Source organism: Sciurus vulgaris (genome assembly GCF_902686455.1).
Source record: "Sciurus vulgaris genome assembly, chromosome: 9".
NCBI lineage: Eukaryota > Metazoa > Chordata > Mammalia > Rodentia > Sciuridae > Sciurus > Sciurus vulgaris.
In genome coordinates this window covers 111,195,704-111,220,913 of record NC_136469.1, presented here as the reverse complement: position 1 = coordinate 111,220,913, position 25,210 = coordinate 111,195,704, and the positions used below count along the sequence as shown (strand labels likewise).

The window sequence follows — 25,210 nt, the reverse complement described above, 5'->3', positions numbered from 1 at the left end:
TTACTTACATCAAGAGAGCCTTCATTTATTACAATCATTCCCATGTTCTTCTTCAAGAGTTTGCAGGAGTGTCCTATGTATAAACGAAGAGCAAATTGATACAACTAATTTTATCCAAGAGAAGCTATTAGAGAAATAATACTATTGAAACATTTAAGGAGGAGTTTATTAGGAGTGTTGGTGGCTAATAAGCTGCTTTCTAGGCTTACAGAATGTTAAAAATGAAATGCTCTCACTTGCTATAGGATGGATATAATGCAAGGACATCTTTTGAGGCTGTTTTGATAAACAATTAGGTAAGAGATGTGGTGGGGCGTCTCAGTGTCTTGAAAGCTGACAAACAAAACATGGAAGACCCTTCTTTGATGACCAACATGAAAAGTGTAAGATGGGCCAATGGTTGTTGACAGAGATGGGCCCAGGAGGGGAGGCTGGCTCTTTCTTGATCCACTGATCCCCCCATCTCCGGGTGCTGGGCAGTCATGACATCCTATCTTGCCTGCGCCCGCTTGCTTTGTTGTACCCTCTGCATGGCAAAGTCACCCCTTTGTTAAATTCTATTCTGTACCAGTTGCTACAGCTGAGTGTGGCTGCAGAAAAACAGGCCAACCTGCTGGCTGCTTTCATATTGAAAAGATAATAAAAATAATATCATTAATGCTTACTCCCTTTGTGATCCCATTCTATCTCATGAGTTTAAATGCAGTTTAAATGCTTACTATTCTGGATCTCTCTCTCCTATTTATTTTTCTCTGATGTCAGGGGTTGAATTAAGGGTGTCACACATGATAAGCAGATGCTCTACCATGGAGCTGCATTTCCAAGCTCTAAACGTGCATCATTCTGAAACTCTTATCTTCCGCTTAGACTTCTCTCCTGACCTCCAGGGTCTTATAACCAAATTCCTCCGAAAGGCAGACACTTGCATACACAGTAGACAACTTACACTTAGGATATGCAAAAACCAGGTTCCTGACACCTGTCCGGCCCCTCAAAACCTGCCTTATCTTCCTTAGATTGGTTAATGGCAACCCCATTGTTCAGTTGCTAAGGCCAAAAACCGTAGAGTCATACCTGATTCCTTTCCTTCTCTCAAACCCTATGTGAAATCTACCAGTCGATCCTATTGGCTCTACCTTTAAAACACAATGAGAAGCCAGCCACTCCTCATGTTGCCACCTGGTCTAAGCCCACCACCATGATTCCCCTGGCTCAATGCAGTAGCCTCTCACCTGGTCTCCTGCCTCCACACTAGCTCCCCTCTCTGTCCGGCCTTGGCCCAGCAGCCAGAGTGACTGTTTTCCTCACAGGGGAGTCAGATCATGTCTGTCTCTGCTGAGAACCATCTGGTGTTTCTCTGTTCACTTGGAGTAAGTGCAAAGTCCTTACATGGACTGAGCAGTTCCATTCCACCTGACCCTGCTGTGTACCCTCTGCTCCTGTGCTCTTTCGGCAACAGAAAGCAGTTTTCCTCCAATACATCCCATGACAAGCTCCCCTCTCCTCTCTCAGGTCATTTCTCAATTGTCACCTTGATGAATTCTTCCTGACCTTCCTACTTAAAAATGAATTCCTTCGTGTGATGCGCTATCTCCCTCCCCGTGTGTGTGTGTGTGTGTGTGTGTGTGTGTGTGTGTGTGTGTGTATGTGTGTATATGTGTGTTTAATCCCAATCACTGAAATCCAATACACTCTGAACTTTTCTCACTTACTTTATTGTCTGTTTTCCTGACCAGGACCTGAGTTCCACAAGGGCAGAGAGTTGGCTTCTTCTGTTTCCTGCACTTCACTGGAACCTGGCACTGTGGACACCACAGCCATTTGCTGAATGAATCTTCCTTTTCTAGGATCAGTCATGGCCCAAGATTCTAGAAGCTAAACATTGCCAGAAACCACTGCCCTCCTCTCTCTTCATGGATCGCCCACAGTGACTATACACCCTATACGATGACTCCTGAAGGCCTTCTCTCCTCACACCTCACTCTTCACCATATTTTCTCCATTTGTTGTCTTATATTTTACCCTGTTTTCAGGTCTCCCAATTCTTGACATATTTTGCATTTTATCATAATTCCCTTCTCACCCATCTTCTCTTCATTTTTATCTGTAAACACCAGTGATAATTTTTATGATAAAAATTAACAACTGTGTGGCTTGTAAATTTAATATTCTACTGCTAATTTGACTTTTGAAATAAAAATTAATTTTCAGGGTATTCACACTACTATAATTTTCCCCATGTATGTTAATAAATGTGTATTCTTTCTTTCTCCTAAATAATATTCTATTAATAGCATTAATTCATTATAAATTTGTACTAGAGTTTTAGATCTACAGGACAGTTTAGGCTGACAGCTAATATTTCCAAGAGGAAAATGAGTTAAGTGTATTTTAGAGAATACTTAAAAATGACTTTCCAAAACTGTGGTTTCATGTTGTGAACACCCCAGTAATGTTTTCTGTGACCTTGGAGAATTTTTGTATCTAAAATATATAATGAACAAGAGGTTAAATCTATGCAAAAGGTTACAGTGCTCAGGTTACCTACTATTACTGAATTTTTAAAAACGGTGTTTCTTTTGGTGTATTATTGGTACTACAAGCTTCTAATACCAAATATTAACTTTCTTCTTAGTCAGTCTTCTGTTATGAACTGAATTTTTTCAACCCTGAAATTCCTAAGCTGAAACCTTAACCCACGATGTGACTATTTGGATATAGAACCTTTAAGAAGGCAATTAAAGCTAAATGAGGTCATAGTGTGGGGCCTGCTATGATCTGAATGTTTATGTCTCCCTCAAATTCAATACTGAATCTAATTACCAATGTGATGGTGTTAGGAGGTAGGCTGTTGGGATGACTCTGTTCCTGTAAATGGGAGAGTGCCTTTATAAAAAAGAGGCCTCAGAAACTTCCTAGCTCTTTCTACCAGGTGAGGACACAATTAGAAGATGCAAACTGTAAATCAGAAAGTGTGTTCTCATCTGATACTGAATCTGGTAGTGCCTTGACCTTCAATTTCTCTGCCTCCAGAACTGTGAGATGTAAAGTTCTTCTCTTTACAGGTTATCAGGCTTAGGACATTTTGTTATAGCCATGCACAGGGACTAAGACAGGGCTCTAATGCAATAGAACTGGTGTCTTTAGAAGAAAAAGAGACATCAGCAGTACATATGCACAGAGCAAAGGACATGTGAGGACAAAAGAAGGCAGCCCCCTGCACACCAGGAAGAGAGGCCTCGCCAGAAACCAACCCTGGGCACCCTGATCTTGCATTTCCAGTCTTCAGAACTGTGAGAAAATCAGTTTCTATTGTTTAAGCCATCTCGTATAAGAAATTCTGTTATGGTGGCTTGAGCTAATGTGTTTTTTGTTTTTTTTTTTTCCTCAGAAAAATTGTAATTGACTGTAAGAGGAATGCAAACTAGCAACCTTCTTACTTCCTATCTCAGAAACAACATTTGGTCACACAAACAAGTGTTAGTACACAGGCATGCCACAGACCCAATCCCTAGATCCTCACAGACAAATCTACATGTGCCCCTCATGGATGGAATGTGGGAGGCAGGATGCAAAGTTGAGAAAGGGTCTATCTAGTTGAAAGAGCTAAAATTTAGTTGCATATGAAACCGCTGCATATGAAAAGGCAGTACTGAAATTGTAAATAAACACACAGTAAGGCCTAATGATATAAATATGGAATCTTGAAATATCAACTCTTCCAAATCTTGAAACATCTCAAATTCATCTTTTAAAACATATTTATCTGTTAAAAAGCACCTGAATTAAGGGAATTACCAATATTAATGGCAGTTTCTTGCTTGTCCCCTGTAAGGATCCAGATTTTGATATCTGCTTTCATCAGAGTTTCTATGGTTTCAGGCACTTGATCTTGTAATTTATCCTCAATGGCTGTAGCTCCAAGTAGTTGAAGGTTCTGGAAAAAAATGAGTGGTAAAAATATTAAGAATCAATTGTTTAGATTCTTTAAAACAAGAATTAAAGTACATATTTGTTTCAAAATCAGAGACAATGGTAATTCATGGACTTAGGTGTAAGCTCCAACTATTCCACTGAGCTTTCTTTCTTAAGGATCTTTGTTTTTCATCCAGAACGTTTTTTCCATGACAGTAAGGCTGTCTTGCCTTACTGTCTCCCTAAGGTAAGGAACTGATTCTAAAAACAAAACAAACAATACCACATTCCAACAAAACAAAATGCAAAAAAAGAAAGTCAGTTAAAAAGGACCAGGGAGCTACCAAACAGAATAAAGGAAGATTACCACAGCAATTTTGATGATTTGTTTTAAAAAAATAAGGATATATGCTAATACTGTCAAATTGCAATCTAAAGCATTATCAGGGAATGTATATACATGATAAAATTATAAACAAGGAGGAGAGCAGTAAATAAAATGATAGCATTGGTGACTTTAAGAAAGAACAGGTTGAGTGTTTTTCTCATTGTTCCACTTTGCATAGGAGGTCAGAGTGTCATAGAGGTTTGCTCATTAGACGGTATCCTTCACACAAGACTGAACACAACTAATAGAGGGGTACTTTGGAGATATTGTGGATTTGGTTCTAGACCACTGATAAAGCAAATATCACAATGAAGCAAGTCACGTAAATTGTTTTTGGTTTCCCAGCCTGCATAAAAGTTATGTTTATCATTTATTATAGTCTGTTAAGTATGCAATAGCATTATGTCTAAAACAACAACGTAGCCAGATGTGGTACAGCGTGCCTGTAATTCCAGCAGCTCCGGAAGCTGAGGCAGAAGGATTCCAAGTTCAAAGCCAGCCTCTCCAACTTAGTGAGACTCTAAGCAACTTGGTAAGACCTTGTCTAAAAATAAAAAAATAAAAAAGGGCTGTGGATGTAGCTCAGTGGTTGAGTGCCCCTGGGTTCAGTCCCCAATCCCAACCTACAAACAAATTAAAACAATATAAATACTTTAAGAATACTTTATTGCTAAAAATTTGCTAATGGTCATCTGAACCTGCAGCAAATCATCATCTTTTTGCTGGTGGAGGGTCTGGCCTTGATGAGGATGGCTGCTGACTGATCAGGGTGGTGGCTGCTGAAGGCTGGGGTGGCTGAGGCAATTTCTTAAAATAAGACAAGTTTGCCACATCGATGGACTCTTCCTTTCATAAATATTTTCTCTGTAATGTGCCACGTTCGAACATCTTTCAGACTTGGGAGTTGGCTCTTTCAAACCCTGCTGCTGCGTATCAACTGTTTATATAATATTCTAAAATCCTCTATTGTTTCAGCAAGTTCCAGAGCATATTCACCAAGAACAGATTCCATTGCAAGAAACCACTTTGTTCATCCATAAGAAGTCATTCCTGTCATTAAAGTTTTATCAAAAGATTTCAGCAATTCAGTCACACCTCCAAATTTTGATTCCAGTTCTCTTGCTATGCCCACCACATCTGCAGTTCCTTCCTCCACTGAAGTTTCAAATCCTTCAAAATCGTCTATGAGGGTTGGACTTGACCTCTTCTGAGCCCCTGTGTTGATATTTAGACCTCTTCCCATGAAATGCTAATGTTATTTTTTTTTAAAATATTTTTTAGTTGTCTATGGACCTTTATTTTATTTATATGTGGTGCTGAGATTTGAACCCAGTGCCTCACACATGCCAGGCAAGTGCTCTACCACTGAGCTACAACCCCAGGCCAACACTAATGTTTTTAATGGCATCCAGAATGGTGAGTTCTTTCCTAAAGCTTTTCAACTTATTTTGCCAGCTCCATCAGAGGAAGCACTATCTATGGAAGCTATAACCTTATGAATTGTATTTAAATAATAAGACCTGAAAGTTGAAATTACTACTTGGTTTATGGGCTGCAGAATGAATGTTGTATTAGCAGGCACAAAAATATTCATCTCATCGTATGTCCACATCAGAGTTCCTGGGTGACAAGTGCATTGTCGATGAGAAGTAATATTTTGAATCTTTTTTAGCTATAGGTCTCAACAATGGGCTTAAAATATTCAGCAAACCATGCTGCTAGCAGATACGATGACATCAGGTTTTGTCATTCCATTTATAGAGCACAGGCAAAGTAGATTTAATACAATTCCGAAGAATTCTTAGCATTTTCAGAATGGTAAATGGGCACTGGCTTCCACCTAAAGTCACCAGTTGCATTAGCCTGAAATAAGACAGCCAGTCTGTCCTTTGAAGCCAGCCATGCACTTCTCCTCTTCAGTTATGAAAGTCCTCGATGGCATCTTCTTCAATATAAGGCTGTTGCATGTACACTGAAAACCGCTGCTGAGAGCAGCCACCTTCACCATCAGTCTCTGCTGGAAGCTGCAGTTCTCCATCAGCCCTCGCTGCTTTACCCTGTACTTTTAGGCTGTGGAGATGGCTTCCTTCCTTTACCTAATGAACCAACCTCTGCTAGCTTCAAACTTTTCTTCTGCAGTTTCTTCACCTCTCTGTCTTCACAGAACTAGAGAGGGTTAGGGTCTTGTTCAGGATTAGGTTTTGGCCTAAGGGAATGTTGGTCTGATCTTCTATCCAGATCACTAAAACTGCCATCTCAGCAACAAAGCTGATTTGCTATCTTATTATTCATGTGTTCACTGGAGTGCCACTTTAATGTCCTTCAAGGACTTTCCTATTGCATTCACTGCTTGGCTAACTGGTGGAAGAGCCCAGCTTTCAGCCTACTTGGCTGTAGCCTTCCTTGCTAAGTTTAATCATTTCTAGCTTTTGATTTAAAGTGAGAGACAGAAAACTCTTTTCTTTCACTTAAAACACTTGGAGACTTTTGTAGGTTCACTGATTAGTCTAATTTCAATGATGTGGTATCTTACATAGGGAAGCCTGTGGAAAGGGAGAGAGATGGTGGGACAGCTGGTCAGTGGAACAGTCAGAAAACACAACATTTATTAATTAATTTCACTGTCTCGTATGAACACAATTTGTGGGGCTCCCCGCCAAACAATCACAATGATATTAAAGATCATTGACCACAGACCACCATAACAAATATGATGAAAAATCTTGAATCGATGCAAGAAGTATCAAGATGTAACAGAGATATGAAGTGAGAATGTGCAGTTGGAAAAACGGTGCTGGCAGACTTGCTCTCCACACCCTTGCGTGTGTGGCTTATTCCTGTATCAGTAAGGAATGCTTCTGGCTGCAAGTAATAGAAAAATCTGACTCACAATGTCTTAAGTGAAGGTGTGAGTTTCCTCCTGGGTAGCACTGAAGCAGGCAGTTGTGGTCATGAGATTGGCGGCTCAAGCACACCTCCATTCATCTTCCTGTGTGTTCTCAATGTCTCAGAGTGGCTCTCAATGGTGTATTTATAGCAGCCATATTGAAGACAAGAGTAGGGAAGTAATATCAACAGGGTCTGTCTCTTATTTGAAAACCAAAATATTTCAAAAAGTCCTTATCATATTTCTAAACGTGGCCAATTGGCCCAATCTGTTACATGTCTACTCCTAACCATTAGCATTTAGCTTTTCTTGGCTCCACAGTGGAGGCATCAAGACAGAAGACACATGGGAATGACTCTTAAATTAGTCAGTCAATAGTCTCTGCCACAATGGACTTACAGACGGCTGTGCATGTGCAATGTGTTTGTAGGGGATATGCAAAAATTCTTGTCTATTAATAGATACATCACATATTCTTCACTTGCTGGTGAAACCTGGTGTATTCTATAACGCCAGACTCGAAAGTTACAGCTTACTTTCAGCTCTCCTTTACTTCTCAAAACAAATTTTTCCCTCTGCTGCACTAAGAATTTTTCTCTTCTTTACACATCTTACCATAGAGGGTTAGCATCCCTAATTGGAAAATCTGAAGTCTGAAATGCTCCAAAATCTGAAATGCTTTTAACACCAACATGATGCCATGAGTGGAAAATTCCACATCTGATCTCATGTGATGTAGCAGTTAAAACCTAGGTACAATAAAAATATGAATATCTATGATATAAAATTATCTTCAGACTATGTGAAAAAGGTAAATACAAACAACAAATTTATATTTATACTTGGGTCTCCTCTTCAAGGTATCTCATGATGAACCTAAAATATTCTAAAATCTGGAAAAATCTGATGTCTAAAATACTTCTATTACTAAGCATTTCAGAAAAAGGATATTCAACCTATACTAAGAAGAGCTGTTTAAATGTGTGACTCTGGTAGTTTAGCTCAAAAGTAGGGGCTATGTCCTATCACCTTTGTATCTCCATAATATTGAAGCAGCAGTCAGTATTTTCACTAAATGAGCTCACGACAAACTCAACAAAAACAAAATCCAAAATCCAAAAGTTAAAATATATTGCTGCAATCTAGACCATTTTCTTTTCAGTTCCAAATAATGCACAGGGCTATTAGATAGACTTGATGCATGACTTCTTGGTATATAATATATAAAACAGGAAGGTAAATTTCTTTAAGAAGATAATATTGTTTTATTACCTTTAATAGGAAGCAGATTTGAAATCTATCATAACCTGATGAATAATTATCATCAAGTAGTTCAAGAAAAAAAGGAGGAACAGTTTGGCATCAGCTGTGCCAGCATTATAATTGCTATATTTCAACATTTAGACAACAACTCCATCAGTTCTTCCAGTTACTTTTAGGGTTTTTGCAGTTACATCATTCTGGCTCACATCCCAGTGAGGAACAGGACGTAGCCTTGTTCAAATGTTAAATATTCTATGGAAGCTATGATAAGGTTTTTTAATGATCAGGGATAGTTCAGTAAGAAAAATCCTTGAAATTCTCTAAACCAAACCAAACCAAAACAAAAACCACCACTACAACGATCCCCCTGAAAACTATAATTATGTTTTGTAATATATTTCACAAAATGCTAGGTAACACCATACTTTTGAGAGTCAAGATACTCGTTAGAAACATACAGTCAAATATATTTGACTAGCTCTACTCTTGAGGGGAAAAATGAGCTGAGAAAGTACACAGATAAGCATCACCACACACAAATCTAAAAAAATAAAATGACTTCACTGGAGATCACGTTGAAATCATACTTGAAGTAAGGAAAGCACCTGGGTTTGCACAGGTAGAAGGGAAATGTTTTCAAAGCAAGCAAAATTAATACAAAGGACCAAAGATGTAGGATCAGCAAGGAAAGCTCAGGAAAGTTACATGTAGGTCAACCTGGAGTGTGTTGGTGGCTATGATAACAGGGACTTCTACAAGGGTTATAAAACATTTCTGAATATTCAGCAAAATTGCCATAGACCTACACTGATGTGTATAAAGAAAACATTGTGCTCCCAAAGTCTATTCATTTTCCCTTTATCCTAAGAGCTTCCTGGGAACAGCACTTAGTAATTTTAGTGCAAGGCTGTGCAGACTCCTTTCCTCTGGCCCTGGTGTCATTTATTGAGAGATTAAGATCTTGAGTGATAGGCTGTTCTGCCTTTGGAAATTAATATCTTCAGCTACATAGAGATCATTAGGAAAAAAGATGTGAACTTTGCGTGCTTTTCCTGATCATAACACTAGGGTGTTCGGGCTGTAATCAATTTCATCCCAAATATGTATTACCTTACACAGATGGTCACTAATGGGCACTATGGGAATTACATATTCAGAAAGTGTTGAAATGTGATAAAATTCCCATGGCATTTATGGAATTAAAAAAAATCCAAAATACTAATTTTACTTTCAAGTTGTCACCATGCCAAAAGTTATAAAGGTTTCAGGTTGAGGACTCTTTGACATACTATAGATTTAGTTATCACTGAAAAATCATGAAATAATATTTATTCACCTAGTAAAGCCCCCAATAATCTTATTTTCTCTTTCAGATGTTTCTAAATTATGTAGGCTTTTATAAAAGGCACATAAATACAAAATTTCTACCCTAGTGCAGATCAAAAAGCTTCATGTAGAGTGTTCAAAAACTTTCTGTAGTCTGGTAAAATGTATTATGACAGATTTAGGAATTGTGGTTTTTTCTCCCAATACATGTATATTTTACTAAGTATCAGAACCTCAAAGTGACCTATATTTCCATGTTAGCAAAGATTTTGTCAGTGCTAAGATGATGTATTTCTAAAAGTCTATGTTAGGTTTCTAAGTGAGAAAAGTATAATGATCAAGCTCATAATATTAATGTAGGCTTGAGACTGTAACATGGGCAATTTGATGAAGTTTCTTTAAAGACAAATAAAGATGTAATATTGGCATGCAAAATTTTACCACTGCAGTGAATACAGATAAATAACAGTAATATATAGTGACCTTTATGTCAATGTGAAATAAGCTTACGACTAGGAAGGTGAAGATGAAGAAGCAGCTAACACCTCCTGAGCAGAGAAAATGGACCAGACACTGTTCAGTATTTGTCATTTATTATTCCAGTTAATAGCTTTCGGGAGGCTGAATCAGTTTTCTGAGGTCAAACAGGTACAGTTCAGTGAGATGGTGAGAATGAAACCCCAAGAATCAGTACATACACAAAGGAAGCAAATGGGAACTAAGACAGATGGAATGAAAGTGAGACTTCTCTGACTATCATCACATTTTTAAACATCTATCTCTGTTCTTTAGTCTTTGATGATACTTTATTGCTGTGAGTGGGTTTTAGCCCCAGTCCTGCCAGGTGTATCTATTCTCTTCTCACCTGCAAGACCCACATTCACATTTTGAGATGAGCTCCTTTACAATACATAACCTGCACTTATTCATTCAGATGCATTGAGCAGGTAGTTCTGGGCAAGATCCTGGGGATAAGAGAGTGATCTCCCGCATCAAGGAATTTCCATTTCAGAAAGCATCAGCAAACACTTGTTGGATTCCTCCCCATCTTCTACTGCTATTTCATCTAACCCTGCCCACCAAAGACTCACCAAGCCCGAGGAATTAGCCACAGGGCCAGGATTTTATCCGTACTTTATCAGGCATCAGAATCACTTAGGCTCAGTACCACCTTGTTGGGTCCTGCACCCAGACTTGCTCACTGAATGGGTCTCGGGTGAGGCTGGGAAGGTGCAGTGGCTGCAATGCTGCTGGTTTGAGAACCTAACTCTGAAAGTTGCTGATCTAAAGCAGGGTTGGCAAAATTTTTCTATAAAAGAACAGACGGCAAATTGAGGATCACACATTCTCTGCTGCAACTACTCAATCTGTTGCTGAGCAGAAAACCAGCCAAAGATATTATGTAAATCAATAGATGTTACTGTTTTCCAATAAAACTTTATTTACAAAGGGCAGTGGGTAGATTTGGCCATTGGGCTGGAATTTGCAGACCAGAATCCTTGTGTCCTATCTCTGCATGTGGTTCCTTTATGATAGCTCTGGATATTCCCTTGTCCAGCTCCTACCTACCCTTTCCCCTTAACCTGATCCTAGATTTGCTGGTCCTAATTGTTCTTTTTTGTGCAACCCTAAATTTCAGACAAAACCTCCTAACTGTGATATAGGGTTACCATCAAAGAAACAATGCTCCCCCCAATTAATCACATTATTGTATGTTATACCATATCTCAAAAAATACTTTGCTAGTACTGTGCTTTATATATGACAAATGTACTTTAATGTGCATAACAAATGACAAATATAGGAAAGAAGTATTTGTTTAGTCTGAATAGTTAAAGAAACCCATCCAATGTGAGCCAACACTTGACCTTAAATCTTGAACAATGACTTACGATTTAGTCACTCAGGAGAGGTGGAGAGTTAATTCTAGACAGAACAAATTCATGTACAAAGACAGAGTATGGAAAAGCCTATCATGTTTGAGAAGTTGCCCTTAAGTCAGTATGAGAGCAATAAATGCAGTGAGGCATGGTGGTGAGGAAGATGAGGTGGGAGAAGCAGGCAGAGAATGGACCATCAAGGGTCAGTGTGTTCCAATGAAGTTTCCAAAGGCAAAGGGTACCTGGTGAGAATTTTAGATGGGGAGACACAGGATCAGATTTACATTTCAGAAAGTTCTCTACCTGGGAACTTGTAGTGTCTGGTTCGGGATGGATTAAGAACAGTGGCTACCAGACCAATTGAGAAGCAACTGCAGTCATCACCTTGTGTAGCTTTAAAATGGTGACCCTGGAACGCAGATGTTTTCTGGAATTCTCAGAGCCACTCAACAACAGTAGATCTCAGAGATCGCTGGGCTCCTGTCTGTTCTGCATTGCATTGGGTGGTATTTGCTCTTGAGCTTTTGTTCATTGCAGCATCTTTTAGCACACGAGGAGCAGTTGTACTTAAAAGGGAACCTCCCACCTTTTCTCCTTTCAGTTTAAACTGGACTATGAAACTAAAGCTGAGAACTTTAAACCATTGAAATGACCCATTTGCATGTTTCTGAAGAAATTAGGCAACTGGTTAATTTTTCCAAGGCCAAGAAAAAGGTTTTAGCTGGTTGCTTTCCGAACCACAGAAATCACATTTGAACTCACAGAGCCAAGGGCTTAGCACATAAGGCCAGAATTCACACACTCAGCTGAAAGGAATCAGGATTTGAGAAGTGACTGGGTGTAGCTTGCAAAAACAACACATCCATCTTATCTGAGTCAGAAGACAGCTACCCGTGTGGAAAGTCGGCCACGAGTGCTCCTGAGAAGGAATCCATCATGCAAGAAAGGAGGAGCGTGTGATTAGAGACATAAGAAAATATTAAGCACTTTAAATAGGAAGATTCTAAAGTTGAGGGAAAGCCATGGAAAATATATTTCTACCTTATTTTTAAGGAAAAGAGTATATTTTCTGCTTCGATTACCAAGTGGAGGAGTCCAAAATATGCCAATGCTCCCCTACCCCATGCTGATCTAGTGGGCATGCAACTACATGCTTGATTATATTTTACTTTTCAAGGTTCCAATATTTTGCCCACATTCCTACCTTTTTCTAAACCAAGCTGGCAACATAATATATGGACTATTATTAAGGCAGAACTGAGATTTCAATTTTTGCTGTGCCAACCATCATGGATAGATGTCCTTCAGCAAATAACTTTCCTAAGCATCAATTTCCACAACAGAAAGCCTAATCATACTGATTTAATAGGGTTCTTTTGGGGATGAAATTAGATCAGTTGTCTCAAACTATTTTTGAGGGGCATATTAGGAAAACATGTTGAGTATTTTACATATGACACAGTCATGTTTTTGTACAACATTTCTGTTCTATTAATATTAATAAGTCATGTGCATTAAAAAATGCAAAAAAATTAAAATGAGGTAAAATCTAAGCTGAAACAGAAGTTCTAACATTTCTTTGCTCACTACAATGGAACATCTGTGTACCTCACTTTTGAGGTCCCTGAACTAAATAATCAGGGTAAAAAGTAGAGGACCTGGAGATTAATAAATGCTCCAAAAGTGACAGGTCTTATTAGTAGGTGAGATGACTAACTGCAAATGTTCTTAGGCAAACAGTAAAACAGGAAACCACTGGAATCTTAAACCATGAAATCACCAGCACATCATGTAAATTTTCATCTAGCTTTTAGTACAAATGAAAGTGATATTTGCAGCTACTAAGAATAGATGTGGTAGTTGTATCTGGAAAAGCATTCCTTTGTAATACAGAAGTTAGTATGAACTTGGCAGCCATAAGTGTTCAAGAAAGGTCCTGTTTTCCATTAAGTTTTATATTTCTCTAGAAATCTTCTAAACCATTTGTTGCCACATGTGGCAAGGAGCACCAAACTGTTGTATTTAGTCACACTGAGTACAGTGGTTGATCTTTATTACATCACATCAAGGCAGTCCTTAAAGGTCCCCAAAATGTCAACCATATTTTAGGGAGAAGTAAAGAAAATAATGTAAAAAAAAAGATCGTAACCTCACTGTCCCACCCGAATGCTTCATCTCAGTGTCCAGGGCACTGAAATTCTGTCTGGGAAAACTACAAAAACAAAAACAAAAAAACCAAATTCTTTTTTTGTTGGTTTACAAGTTTACTGTCTATCTTCCATCACTCGAAGGTAGAGATTTTTTAATTCTGTCCTCTGCTGTGCCCTAGAGTCCAGAACAGAGTTTGCCTCTTCTAGTGCTCAAATAAATATTGTTGAATCTTTATATATATATAAAAACTCTGGCAGTATTTTTTTTAAGTGAATGAGCCTAAACGTCTAAAGAATGCATTTTGTAAAATTATCAGCTCCTTTGCCACTATATCCCTAAGTTAATCCTTAGTGACAATACATTTGATACGGAGGCCTTCAATGTGGGGAAAGCATGGACTGTACTGGTACAGGAACCAAGCTTTCATTAAGCAAGCACTTACTAAGCTCCAGGTTCTGAATAATTTATCTAATTGAATAATTCATTTGTTCTTCAAATATTTATTGAGTAATTAACATAGGCTAGACCGTCAAGCACTGGAGATACAGTGATGAATATGATAATTATGACTTGCTTTCATGAAATTTCAATCTAGTAGATATACATTAATCACAAATTATAAATGCATGTAAGATACGACTCTGCTATCTGATCAAAGGAGTTAGATGATGCCAAAAATTATAGCACTCTGGTTTTGCTCTCCAGCACAAAAATGATCCTCTGACCCACAATCTATTTTGAAAAACTTCACCAGATAAAACCAACAGTGAAGTTTCTACATTTTGCTTTTTTTCCCCTCAAAACAAGAAAAAAAAAATCTTACTACCAGGAAAATACTGCTTCAATCAATGCTCACTCTTGATAATATTATATCACACTGCTTCATTTTCTATAACACTCAAGATACATGATTTGCTTTCATAAACATAGAAGCTAATAGTAGGTAATTTATGCAGTGCTTAAGATATAATCACATTTTTCTATTGAAGCAAATAAATATAAAAAATTAAGAAAGCTATATTTACTATGAAGGCACACCTTCATATTCCAATTAGAAAATAAGAAAGTAAGATCGGAACTCTCTCTACTATTAATTTTCAAAGGAATGCAGCAGAATATTATGAAAGAGGCAAAAATAATTCATTTCAAATGTTAGAATAAAATTAAAGTGACAGATCAAAGTAAATAGGTGAGAAATTTCAGAGAAACTATTGCTAGTGAAACTTAAGATTTTATAATATTTTTTTTTGGTGGGGGGGGGGACTGGTACTGAGGATTGAATTCAGGGCACTCGACCACTGGGTCACATCCCCAGCCCTATTTTTGTATTTTATTTAGAGACAGGGTCTCATGAGTTGCTTAGCACCTTGCTTTTGCTGAGGCTAGCTTTGAACTTTCGATCCTCCTGCCTCAGCCTCCCAAGCCACAGGAAATGATTTATAATTCTTTTTGAATAAATGCAAATATAATTTTAATTTAAGCTTATTTAAAAATAATCTGACTTTAAAAACTATAGACCAACACTATAACTGGTTTCATAAGCTGAAATGATGAATTCAAGTATACTGTCTTTCAAAAGAATGAGGTTAAGGAAGACAAAACAGGTCAAGTTTGTCGTATGAAAATGAGACAACTGTAAATTCTTCCAAGTGGTGACAAAGGGGGACCAGGAGGTGTTACTGTCCATAGCACCAGAGTGAAGCTGTAATACTCCTCCTCCAAGTGGGTCAAGACAGCCGGAGCATCTGAGATGACTCTGACAGTCCCTTTTGCATGTTAACTAAGTGACCTTATTCCTGAACAAGTTAGACTTTCCTAATATCCAATGTCACCCCCTGGTTGATATTCAGTAACAGGGAAAAAAAAAAAAAAAAAATATATATATATATATATATATATATATATATACCAGTAACTGATTCTTGAAACAACTCAGAGCATCAGAATTAATTTTTTTAGTATTCTGAAAAGTTTACCATATGGATGCAAGTGTTGGAGCCCATACAGTATAACACTGTAACAAAGATGATTATATTTTAGATAGATTTAAAAATCCCCAGTCCTCTCCTCTAATGCTGTCAACAGGTGTGCCATCAGCAGAGGACTTCTTCACACCTCCCATGTTCCTTTCCCTTTGGTGTGTCCCTGAGGGTGCACTCTAGTGCTCAGATGTCCTGGAGCAGAAAAGTAACCCAGCCTGCACCGATGGACAGATATCAATATATTCTTGCATATTTGTGGTCTATCTGGGTAGTTTTTTCAGTTCACACCATAAGTTATAACCCCCAAAGGAATATGGCTTTGCCTAAATTTTAAAAACGGAATTTACTTGTTTGAATGAGTATGGGAGGAGTAAGAGGAGGAGGGAGAGGGAGGGAGAGAACACATGGTTTGAAAGTACAACCTTAATCATATTGTAAAATATTCACTTATCAAAAATATTTTTGTCTTTGTGGAATGAATGCTCTATAAATATTTCAAATTTCGAATTGTTTTTAAAGTAACACTACCATCACTGTGTTGAGGGTACCTTGTGTCATTGATTCAAATATGTTTGGAAGCACCCAGTACGACCACAATGAAGTTCCAACCTTCCAAGAAGCATGTTTTCTGAAACATCCACACACAGATGTAATTTTATATGGTCTTCAAACTGTACTCAGTGGACCCCACAGTCCTAAAAAGCTCCTCACGGACCACCATGGTGGAGGTGGAGGGGAAGCCGAGGAGGGGCTTCTCTCTACCCCTTCACTCTTCGACCAGGGCAGCTCTGCTTTTATCAATTATGATTATTATGGTTCAGGCAATGTTTTGTTTGGAAAATGAGTTCTGTCCTAAAGAATTTTCTTACAAACCACTCTCACAGTTTAAAAAATTCATTTCCTTATATGTTAAGTCCAACATTAGAGTCTACATAAAAATAGATTCCAAACACATAAAAAATAGATTGCCTAATCAACATGCCTCCGTTTAAGTAGGTAAGGAAGAAGCAAACTGGATGAACTCTAAGGCCGTGACAGCTGAATTTAAAGCCAGGGTGACACATGAGCAGAATCAGCGGCCTGACAGGTTGAAACTTGCCTCACTAGGGTGGTTTTAAGAGCAGTAAATCAAAACTTCTACTGAACTGACCCCAGGCGAGTTTAACAAAGAATGGAAACTCAGACCAACAACAAAGTGATATCACTCTGGCTCTAGACACATTAAAAACCCCACAGTCCTCAAAGGATCGGGGTTGGCAGAGGCATTTTTCAGAAAAATAGCTCAGTTGCAGAAACCCCTGTGTCATTCTCTCTTTTTCCTTTAAAAAAGACTTCTGCTTTCCTCTGTCTGGTAAAACAACCTTTTAAGCTCTTTCAAAAGTTACCACCTCTTTGCACACTTGCTTCAGATGGAGTGTGTGGGTCACTTCGTGGGGTTCCTGAGGTTTCCTCACCTGAGACTCGCTCAGACCAGGGCACCTGGAGAGCCCAAACCATTTTCCTCATGTGCTTGTGCAGTTGGGTATCTAGTACATTTTAACTGCCTAATAAAAATTAACTGAAGGTATAACTAAATTAAAACCCAGTTTGAGGAGTAGAGAAGGATGCAGAAAATAAGTTCTTATTTGGAATATGCTAACTGAGTAAGGGACCTAATCTCTTCATCTTTCTGGGCTGAAATACTTTTCAACATATTAGATCCTGTGGCTTATCAAGAAGTAAAGATGAATTAACTCTAATTTTCCATTTTCACTTATTTTAGTTAAAAAGCAGTCACAAGGGAGGTTTCCATATATGTAAACATAACCAAATAATCAAACAAAGTAACTCCAAGAAACAAAAAACTTTCAATAGATTTTCCCAGGCAACTTAAATTTCAATGCAACTCATGATCGCCATCTGCTGGAAAGGGGTTGAAAATCTATATCTGTTAAAAGCTCAAAGTACTAAAGTGTTTTAATCAAAGACATTATTAACAAGAAAACTGTTAATCCTAGAAAATCTAATCTATAAATTCTAAGAAATTAAGAGTAAGGATGTTAGGATAATTGAACATGCAGTTCCAGAATTTTCTATATTACTCTTCATGTACAATTTAATATATTTAGAATCCATTTTCAAATGTATTTTTAGTGTCACTATACATTAATTCTTTATCATTAGCATGGGAGACAAGATGACAGGAATAAGAGAATCATTTACAAACATGGTAATTTGAAAAAATTCTTAAGAGTAAGGAAAGCAAAAGATTAAAAATCAATACTATTAGTGCTTTAAGACAGCATATGACTTTCACCGGAGATTATGCTCATGGCCCCATATTATTTTATTTCATCATATGATACCCAAAGACATGGTCATATATAAATGTCAGAAAGTGGCCAAAAAAGAAAAAATACAGGTTCAATAAGTCAATTGGGAGCAGGCCCCTGCTGTGTGTGCACCTCTAAAATTGGCAAGGGAGACCAAGAGGGGCGCTAGTACACCTGCTATCACATGTCTTCTTAGAAAAAAGTGGGGAAAATATTAAGTTCATACGTTTATATATCTTTCTGTCTCTACATATGCTGCATGACCTACATGTGTCTAGATGTATCCCTTATAAAACATGCAACATATGAAGTGATCTGTGTACTGAGGAGACAGAAGAACAATATCTAGAGTTACATGTGGCAAGTGTATGCAACAGAGAAACCACCTGCCGCTAAAATGACCTTCCCTAGTAGTAGAGGGTATGGGAATGGAAGGAGAAATAGTCCAGGCATACGTGTGGTGCTGGCTGCCTTGTAAGACAGAAATACTGGGAAATATCTCGTTTGATGGACAGGAAGGAGGAAAAAGTCAGCCTTTCCTTACCTGAGGTGAGACCTGATGAATCGTGGCTAACGGGCTTGCTCGCTTCGGTGTGAACTGAGCGACAGGGGAGTTACTGAATGGACCCTTAAGGGTTAGAGTGGAGGTGTGTGAGTGCTTCAGCATGAAACTGGAGTAGGAGGGAGAACTCAGGCTCTCATGACCTGTGTAATCTTAGCGGAATTACTTAATCTGTTGCCTTGATTTCTTCATCGGTAAACAGGATAATTAATACTTCAAAGGGATTAAATAGTTAAAAGTGCTATGAATAGCACGTGGTGCACAGTAAGCACTACACAAAATTATTTGCCCCTGATAATTAACATCTTGCTATTTCTACAGCACCAGTCATAGTGTACGGATCATTTTTAGGCTGACTGGCCTTGATTTCTTCATCTGTAAAAAGGAGGCTATTTATACTTGTAATAAAAATAAAAGAGGGAGAGGGGTGCATAAGTGTAGGACAACAACCAGCCAGGTATGTGCACTGGATTATTCACTTATATATTATTTATTACTAGATACAGATTAGGCAAGCTATATCATTATGTTACATTTTAAATATACTTATTCTAAGCACACATGTATGTGTATATAATGTGTTGTGTGGGCATACTCCATGTCCACAGTGACACAGAAACAACGGAAGATGTTGGTAAGGAGACCGTTAGGCCAAACTGTGGTCCCATGGTGTTAGAGTGAAGATCTATACACAGCAATGTCTAATCCTGGAGATTTTTCAGTAAACTTTTATCTCATGTTAAGGTGTATTAATGCTAGACAGTGAGAGAAGATTCAACAGTGAGTGTTGCATCAAGATAGTTTCCTTTTTATTCTGTTGGTCCCAAGAGTTCAGACTGGAACTTTGTGGAAACCCGACTTTTTGGAGGATCAAAACAGCCTCCCCACGCACCTTTTCAATCAGCTCGTAGCTCTCCTCCAGCTTCAGCAGCCTGTTTTGCACGGAGGTGGACGCCCGTTGGTAGACAGCTCGCCACTCCTCAAAGTCGCTCTCCGAAATCTCAGCCACAGCAAAACACAATGTTCTTAACCCTGGAAGAGGCAACGCACACCCGACCCACCAAAGAAGATTTTATTCAGAAGTCTGATGTTCCTGTTTTTGTTTAACAAAGTCTCATTTTGAAAAGACCGACTGCATTCAGATAATGTGCTAAGTCCAGTGCGGCTATGACAAGACCTCAGTGTAGAACCTCTATGGATGTTCCCCTCGCTCTTAAAATAGGCACCCTGCTTCTCATTCCCAGTCCTTTTCATCCATCCTCCACACCTGGAGGGTCTCTTCTAAAATCCTGATCTCACCAAGCGCTTCCTTTGTTTGAAATCTTCTAAACACTCTCCAGGACGAACCAAACCTGATGTTTGGCTCATACTTGTTGCATGAACAGCTTCAACCTCTTTCCCTGCTGTCACCTCCTCTGTACCAGGGACCAGGGTGACGGCCTCCTCTCACCAGGATGACACAAGCAGAAATCCCCAAATGCTCCTATGCTGTGAATAACAATGTTTCATACTGTTCTCTCCATGGTCCGCTTTATCAGGTTGATGCTCCTGGACAGCAGGGACCCCAATTCTTCCTCTCTGTAACTCCACTGTCAGGTACAGTGGCTCAGAATGGTGGCTTCAGATGCTTATGAAGAGGGAAAGGGAGACCCCCCATAGGTCTACCAGGAGAGTGGCCTTCCTCTTTCTGGGATAGATGACTGCATTTATTACTGCTTTTTGTCACTATAAATTTATGGCAGAAATAATCTTTGTATAGAGAGGATCAGTGGCAAAAAAGAACAGATGTGCTCAGGGAAGGTAGTCAGGGCTCATGTGTGCAGTGACCTACCCCCAGAGCTCAGTGCCTACTGCTTTCATAGCTCACTTCACCCTCAGCCACAGAAAAGTAGACGGACTAGAAGGAGAGAGGCCAGAGCACTTCTTAGTCAGAAAAGGAAGCAGCTACCTAGGTTCCCAAGAAGACACCTCACTCAAGACCACACAACTCTTAGAATGAGCCAGACACTAGGCTTCATGATCTCATCAAATAAAATATGTTTGAGCGAACATGTCAGAAGCAAGAGGTAAACAGATATACAATTGATCAACAATTCTATGAAAAAAATGTTCAACATCTCTAGCAATTAGATAAATACAAATCAAAACTACACTGAGAATCCATCTCATGCCAGTCAGAATGGCAATTATCAGTAATACAAGCAATAATAAATATTGGCAAGAATGTGGGGAAAAAGGTACAGTCATACATTGGTAGGACTGTAAATTGGTGCAACCACTATGGAAAGCAGTATGGAGATTCCTCAGGAAACTTTGAATGGAACCACTGTTTGACTCAGTTATCCTACTCCTCGTTTTATACCCAAAGGACTTAAAATAATCATACTTCAGTGACTCAGCCACATCAATGTTTATAGCAGCTCAATTCATAATAGCTAAGTTATAGAACCAACCTAGTGCCTTCAACAGATGAATGGATAAAGAAAATGTGGTATATATACACAATGGAATATTACTCAGCCTTAAAGAAGAATGAAATTATGGCACCTGCTGATAAATGAATGGAGCTGGAGAATATCATGCTAAGCAAAATAAGCCAGTCCCAAAGAACAAAAGGTCGATGTTTTCTTTGATAATGTGGATGCTAAATCACAATAAGAGTAGGGTGGCTAGGGAAGAATAGAGGTACTTTGGATTAGACAGAGGGGAGTGAAGCAGGGGGAGGAGGGAGCAGTAGGAAGGACAGTGGGATGAACTGGACATTACTATCCTATGTGCATATATGATTACACAATTGGTGTAACTACACCACGTACACCCAGAAGAATAGGAAATTATACTCCATTTATGTATGATGTGTCAAAATGCATTCTAATGTCACATAAAACTAATTAAAACAACAACAAAAAGAAGCAGCAAAGAACATGTGACATAAAATACCAGGAAGATCTTTCCAAGAAAGGAGTAGGGTTATCTACTGCTGGATCACTGAGAGTAGAGATTAAATCCATGGGGCCATATTAGGACATGTTTTTCACTTTTGGAAACTTGGCTGGAAAATTTATTTGAGGGGAGCTATGGAGTAGACATGTCATTCAGCCCAAAGCCAGAAAGAATGGGGTGGAGGTGGGGGCCAAGCCAATTCAAATATGTCTGAGAGCCAGAGCATGTGTATCATCATAACTGAGATGAGAAGGATGCCCCCAAACCTCCTCCATAAGCAAAGCCAAACCAAACAATACCTGTGCTGTGTATGGGTAGGTCCAACCTGCCCGGCCTGTCTGAAGGCCTGAGCTCTACAGAAATATGTTTCTGTGTTCCTGCATTCTGTAGAACTGGGAGAAGGTTCTCTGTGTCCTTGCTTTTCAAAGCCTATTATTATTTTTTGCCTAGTATTTTAAAAAATATTTCTAACTTTTCTCAGCTTGAATCAGGGGTCAGGCTTGGTGCCACTGGTGACTGTTCTAGCGGAAATAGGAGCTGAAAACTGAGAGGGGAGATTTAGATACAGTTATGACCACTGTTGTTAAGTTCAGAGATAAGACTACACATTCCTGTAGTACTGATCCTAATGTTGACTGACCCTCACTTCCTTTCATCCTATCTAGATCATCTCTCTAGACCAGGTACTGTTTTGCTTCACACACTGTATTTCAGGACAGAGTGATGGGGGTAAGCCTTTTTTTTTTTTTTTTTTTTTTATATCATAGATTCTCAGATCTTATGTCATTGGGCCTTAATAAAAAGTCTTCCATTCTAACTAAATTGATGCCTATTTTCATAATCACATAGGCTTATTCCTCTTCTTCTTCTTCCTCTTCTTTCTCTTATTCAGATTAGAATATTTCAGTTATTTGACCCTTGTTTCTTTCCCTAATGAATTTCTTGAGATATAAGGTAAAGCATTTAAATTGTAAATTACATTCATTTTAAAAAGTCAAACAGATTTATGGGTCTTACCACCTAAAATGTGGGGAAAAAAAGCCTCTAAACATTTTAATAAATAGTTTTAGGAAATAAAATAAAAATATTGTGGGGGAACAGCATATAGTAAAATCTAAGTTCTCAATATTGATACCTTATTTTAGGAATTTCTAGGTAAAATAATAACAGTAACCTTGTAAACTCTCACGCGTATAAGATTTCTTTGTATTTTAATCATACTTTACTGCCATATTGTGCTCACCTTCTGTAGCAAACTGTTCTAAATGTTTTAGGGTAATTTCTTTGTATTTTGAAGTCTCTGCAAGTCGTTCATAAATTACAGTGTCCTGGAAAACAAAGAGAAGGTATAATGTACTTAAAAAAGCATTCTGAGTTTAATAAAGTTAATGTTGGCAACATTATTAGTTATCAAATCAGTATAAAAATAACCAATTACTTTTACCACTGATTTTAAGGCATAAAGTGTTTTTGCCAGATAACACTGCTTCCCTGATGACACAAAGAAACGCAGCCAGACCTCCCCTCTGGATCTGTGGGTTCTGCCTTCAAGGACTCACCAACCACAGACGGATGTAATCAGGCCTATGATGGTTGCGAATATAGACAGGTATAGACTTTTTTCTTAGTCTCTAAAAAATATAGTCTAACAACTATTTACAAGGCATTTACATTGTATTAAGTGTTAAAAACAATGCAGAGATGACTGAAAATGTAGGGGAGGAAGTGCGCAGGTTATATGCACACACTGTGCTATCTTATGTAAGGAACTTGAGCATCTCTGTATTTGTTTGTGGGGATCCGGGAAAAAATCCCCAGTAGATACCAAGGGGAGTTTCTAGTCCTACATTTTCATCTTCTCTTGGAATAAATCTCTAGATACCCCAATGTTTAAAACGTAAATATTATTACCTCATTCACTTCCCAAATACTGTGTGATACTTACCCATTTCCAACCGTTCTGCAGAACTCTAAAAAGTGTTCACAGGTGCTACAGGGAAGAATGCTCCAGAACTCAAGAAAGTCTGGACTAAATACAGTTAATGTGCTTGTCCTGCTGCAAAACTGCTCCTGCCTTTAAAATTGCAGTGGGGTTCTCAATGACTATATGGCACATGTCCCAACTCATGTGCCCACAGAACCTTCTGGAGGATAGAGCACCACATGGGATCAGTGCTCACAGAGGAACAAACTTTAAGAAACACAGGACAACGGAATCTGCTTAAGAGGGATGGTTGGTGTAGTGCAGAGGACCCTGAACAAACCAGGAACTGCTTTACAAAGCAGTTTCTAATTGTGCCACTTTAAGACTCAGTTGGTTTAACTTGTAAAATGAAGTCACTGGATTGTTTTTAAAGTCCTTTTCAGCTTTAGCTTTATATACCACTTATGTTTCTCTAGTTTTTGCTCATTTATAAATTGCCTATTGTTCCCTTAGTTATCCTTTGGCTTTGGTTTAATGTTTTAAAAAATTCTAGTGTTTAGTCCTCATGGTTTTATTAGACCAGGAAAAAATAAATCATTTACCTGCAATTACTTTCTCAGTGGTATTACCCATATTGGGGTCTCCAGTCTCAGAGCTGAGATTTGGAAGCAGACTAATGGAGTATGATTTAGAACCCTTGAGAGAAATAGAACTTAGTGACCTCAGAGCAGATGGAATATTCCAGGCTCCAATTATGAATTTCTTTTCATTTTTCAGTGGTGGAATGGGAAGGGGGGCAAGGCAAAGGAAATGATAATTTCTTCTTACAGTTCCTTCTCATGAAGAAGGAAAAGTTTAACTTATGATCTTTATTTTTACTGGAAGCTAATGAAATTTTCAATGAAATCCACATAGGTAATTTTAAAACTAAGAAAAATCTTCAAAAAATCAAAATAATGAAAACAAAGGTGATAAATAATAAGGCCCGAAAGGCTGAATTCTGCTGGGTATCCAAACATTCCAGTGGAAGAAACTGAGGCTTTGAAGAGGAAAAATTAAATTTGTAACTTCTTTATAATATTGAGAAACTCAGAGGACAGAATTTGGCCTTCTGCATTAAATGTATCCTTTGTTTTTAAATCATAATATAATAGGCTGTTCATCGTTACATGCAAAAAAAATACTGTTTACATATATTTTTTCCAGCCATAGTAACAGTCCTTTATTGAAAGGGCTACATCAAAAGCTAGACTCATTGTTAGGAGTAAAATGTTCTTTACAGGCACTAAAACAAGTACACTCCATAGGAGGAGACTCAGAATCATCTGAGTCTGTGTTTATGGAAAATCCTCACTGGATGTAGTGATCTGTGTCCTGGCCCTCAGCAAGGTAAAAGCAGAAAATTATGGTGAGCTGAAGCTACGGGAGCGGCACAGCATAGGCAAGTTATACTGACTGTGTAAAGAGTCAGGGCTCTTTACACTCATGATTAGTAATTCATCTTAGGAGAATTTTCATTCAAAAAGTTGTTTTTGTCTGTCTTTTAGACTGAAGTTTGAACACTGCTTGTCTCCATAGTGCCTTGCACAGGGTAGGTGTTCAAAAATTATTTGTTAAGTGAAGAAAATGTTGGATGCAATCATCAATCGTTTTAAAATGTCACTTGTGTAGACCTTC

General features: G+C 38.3%; 1 protein-coding gene across 4 annotated transcripts in view; it reads right to left on the bottom strand.

Moving 5' to 3' along the window:
* ATP8A1 (ATPase phospholipid transporting 8A1) overlaps positions 1-25,210 on the bottom strand; it is a 217,640-nt gene that overhangs the window by 81,681 nt on the left and 110,749 nt on the right. For all 4 annotated transcript variants that reach the window (XM_079152800.1, XM_079152799.1, XM_079152801.1 and 1 more), the window contains 4 exons: positions 22,853-22,937; positions 19,559-19,698; positions 3,799-3,937; positions 9-73 (listed from right to left, as the gene is read on the bottom strand). In XM_079152800.1, the coding sequence (XP_079008926.1) occupies positions 9-73; positions 3,799-3,937; positions 19,559-19,698; positions 22,853-22,937 (429 nt within the window). The remainder of the gene's footprint in view (positions 1-8; positions 74-3,798; positions 3,938-19,558; positions 19,699-22,852; positions 22,938-25,210) is intronic.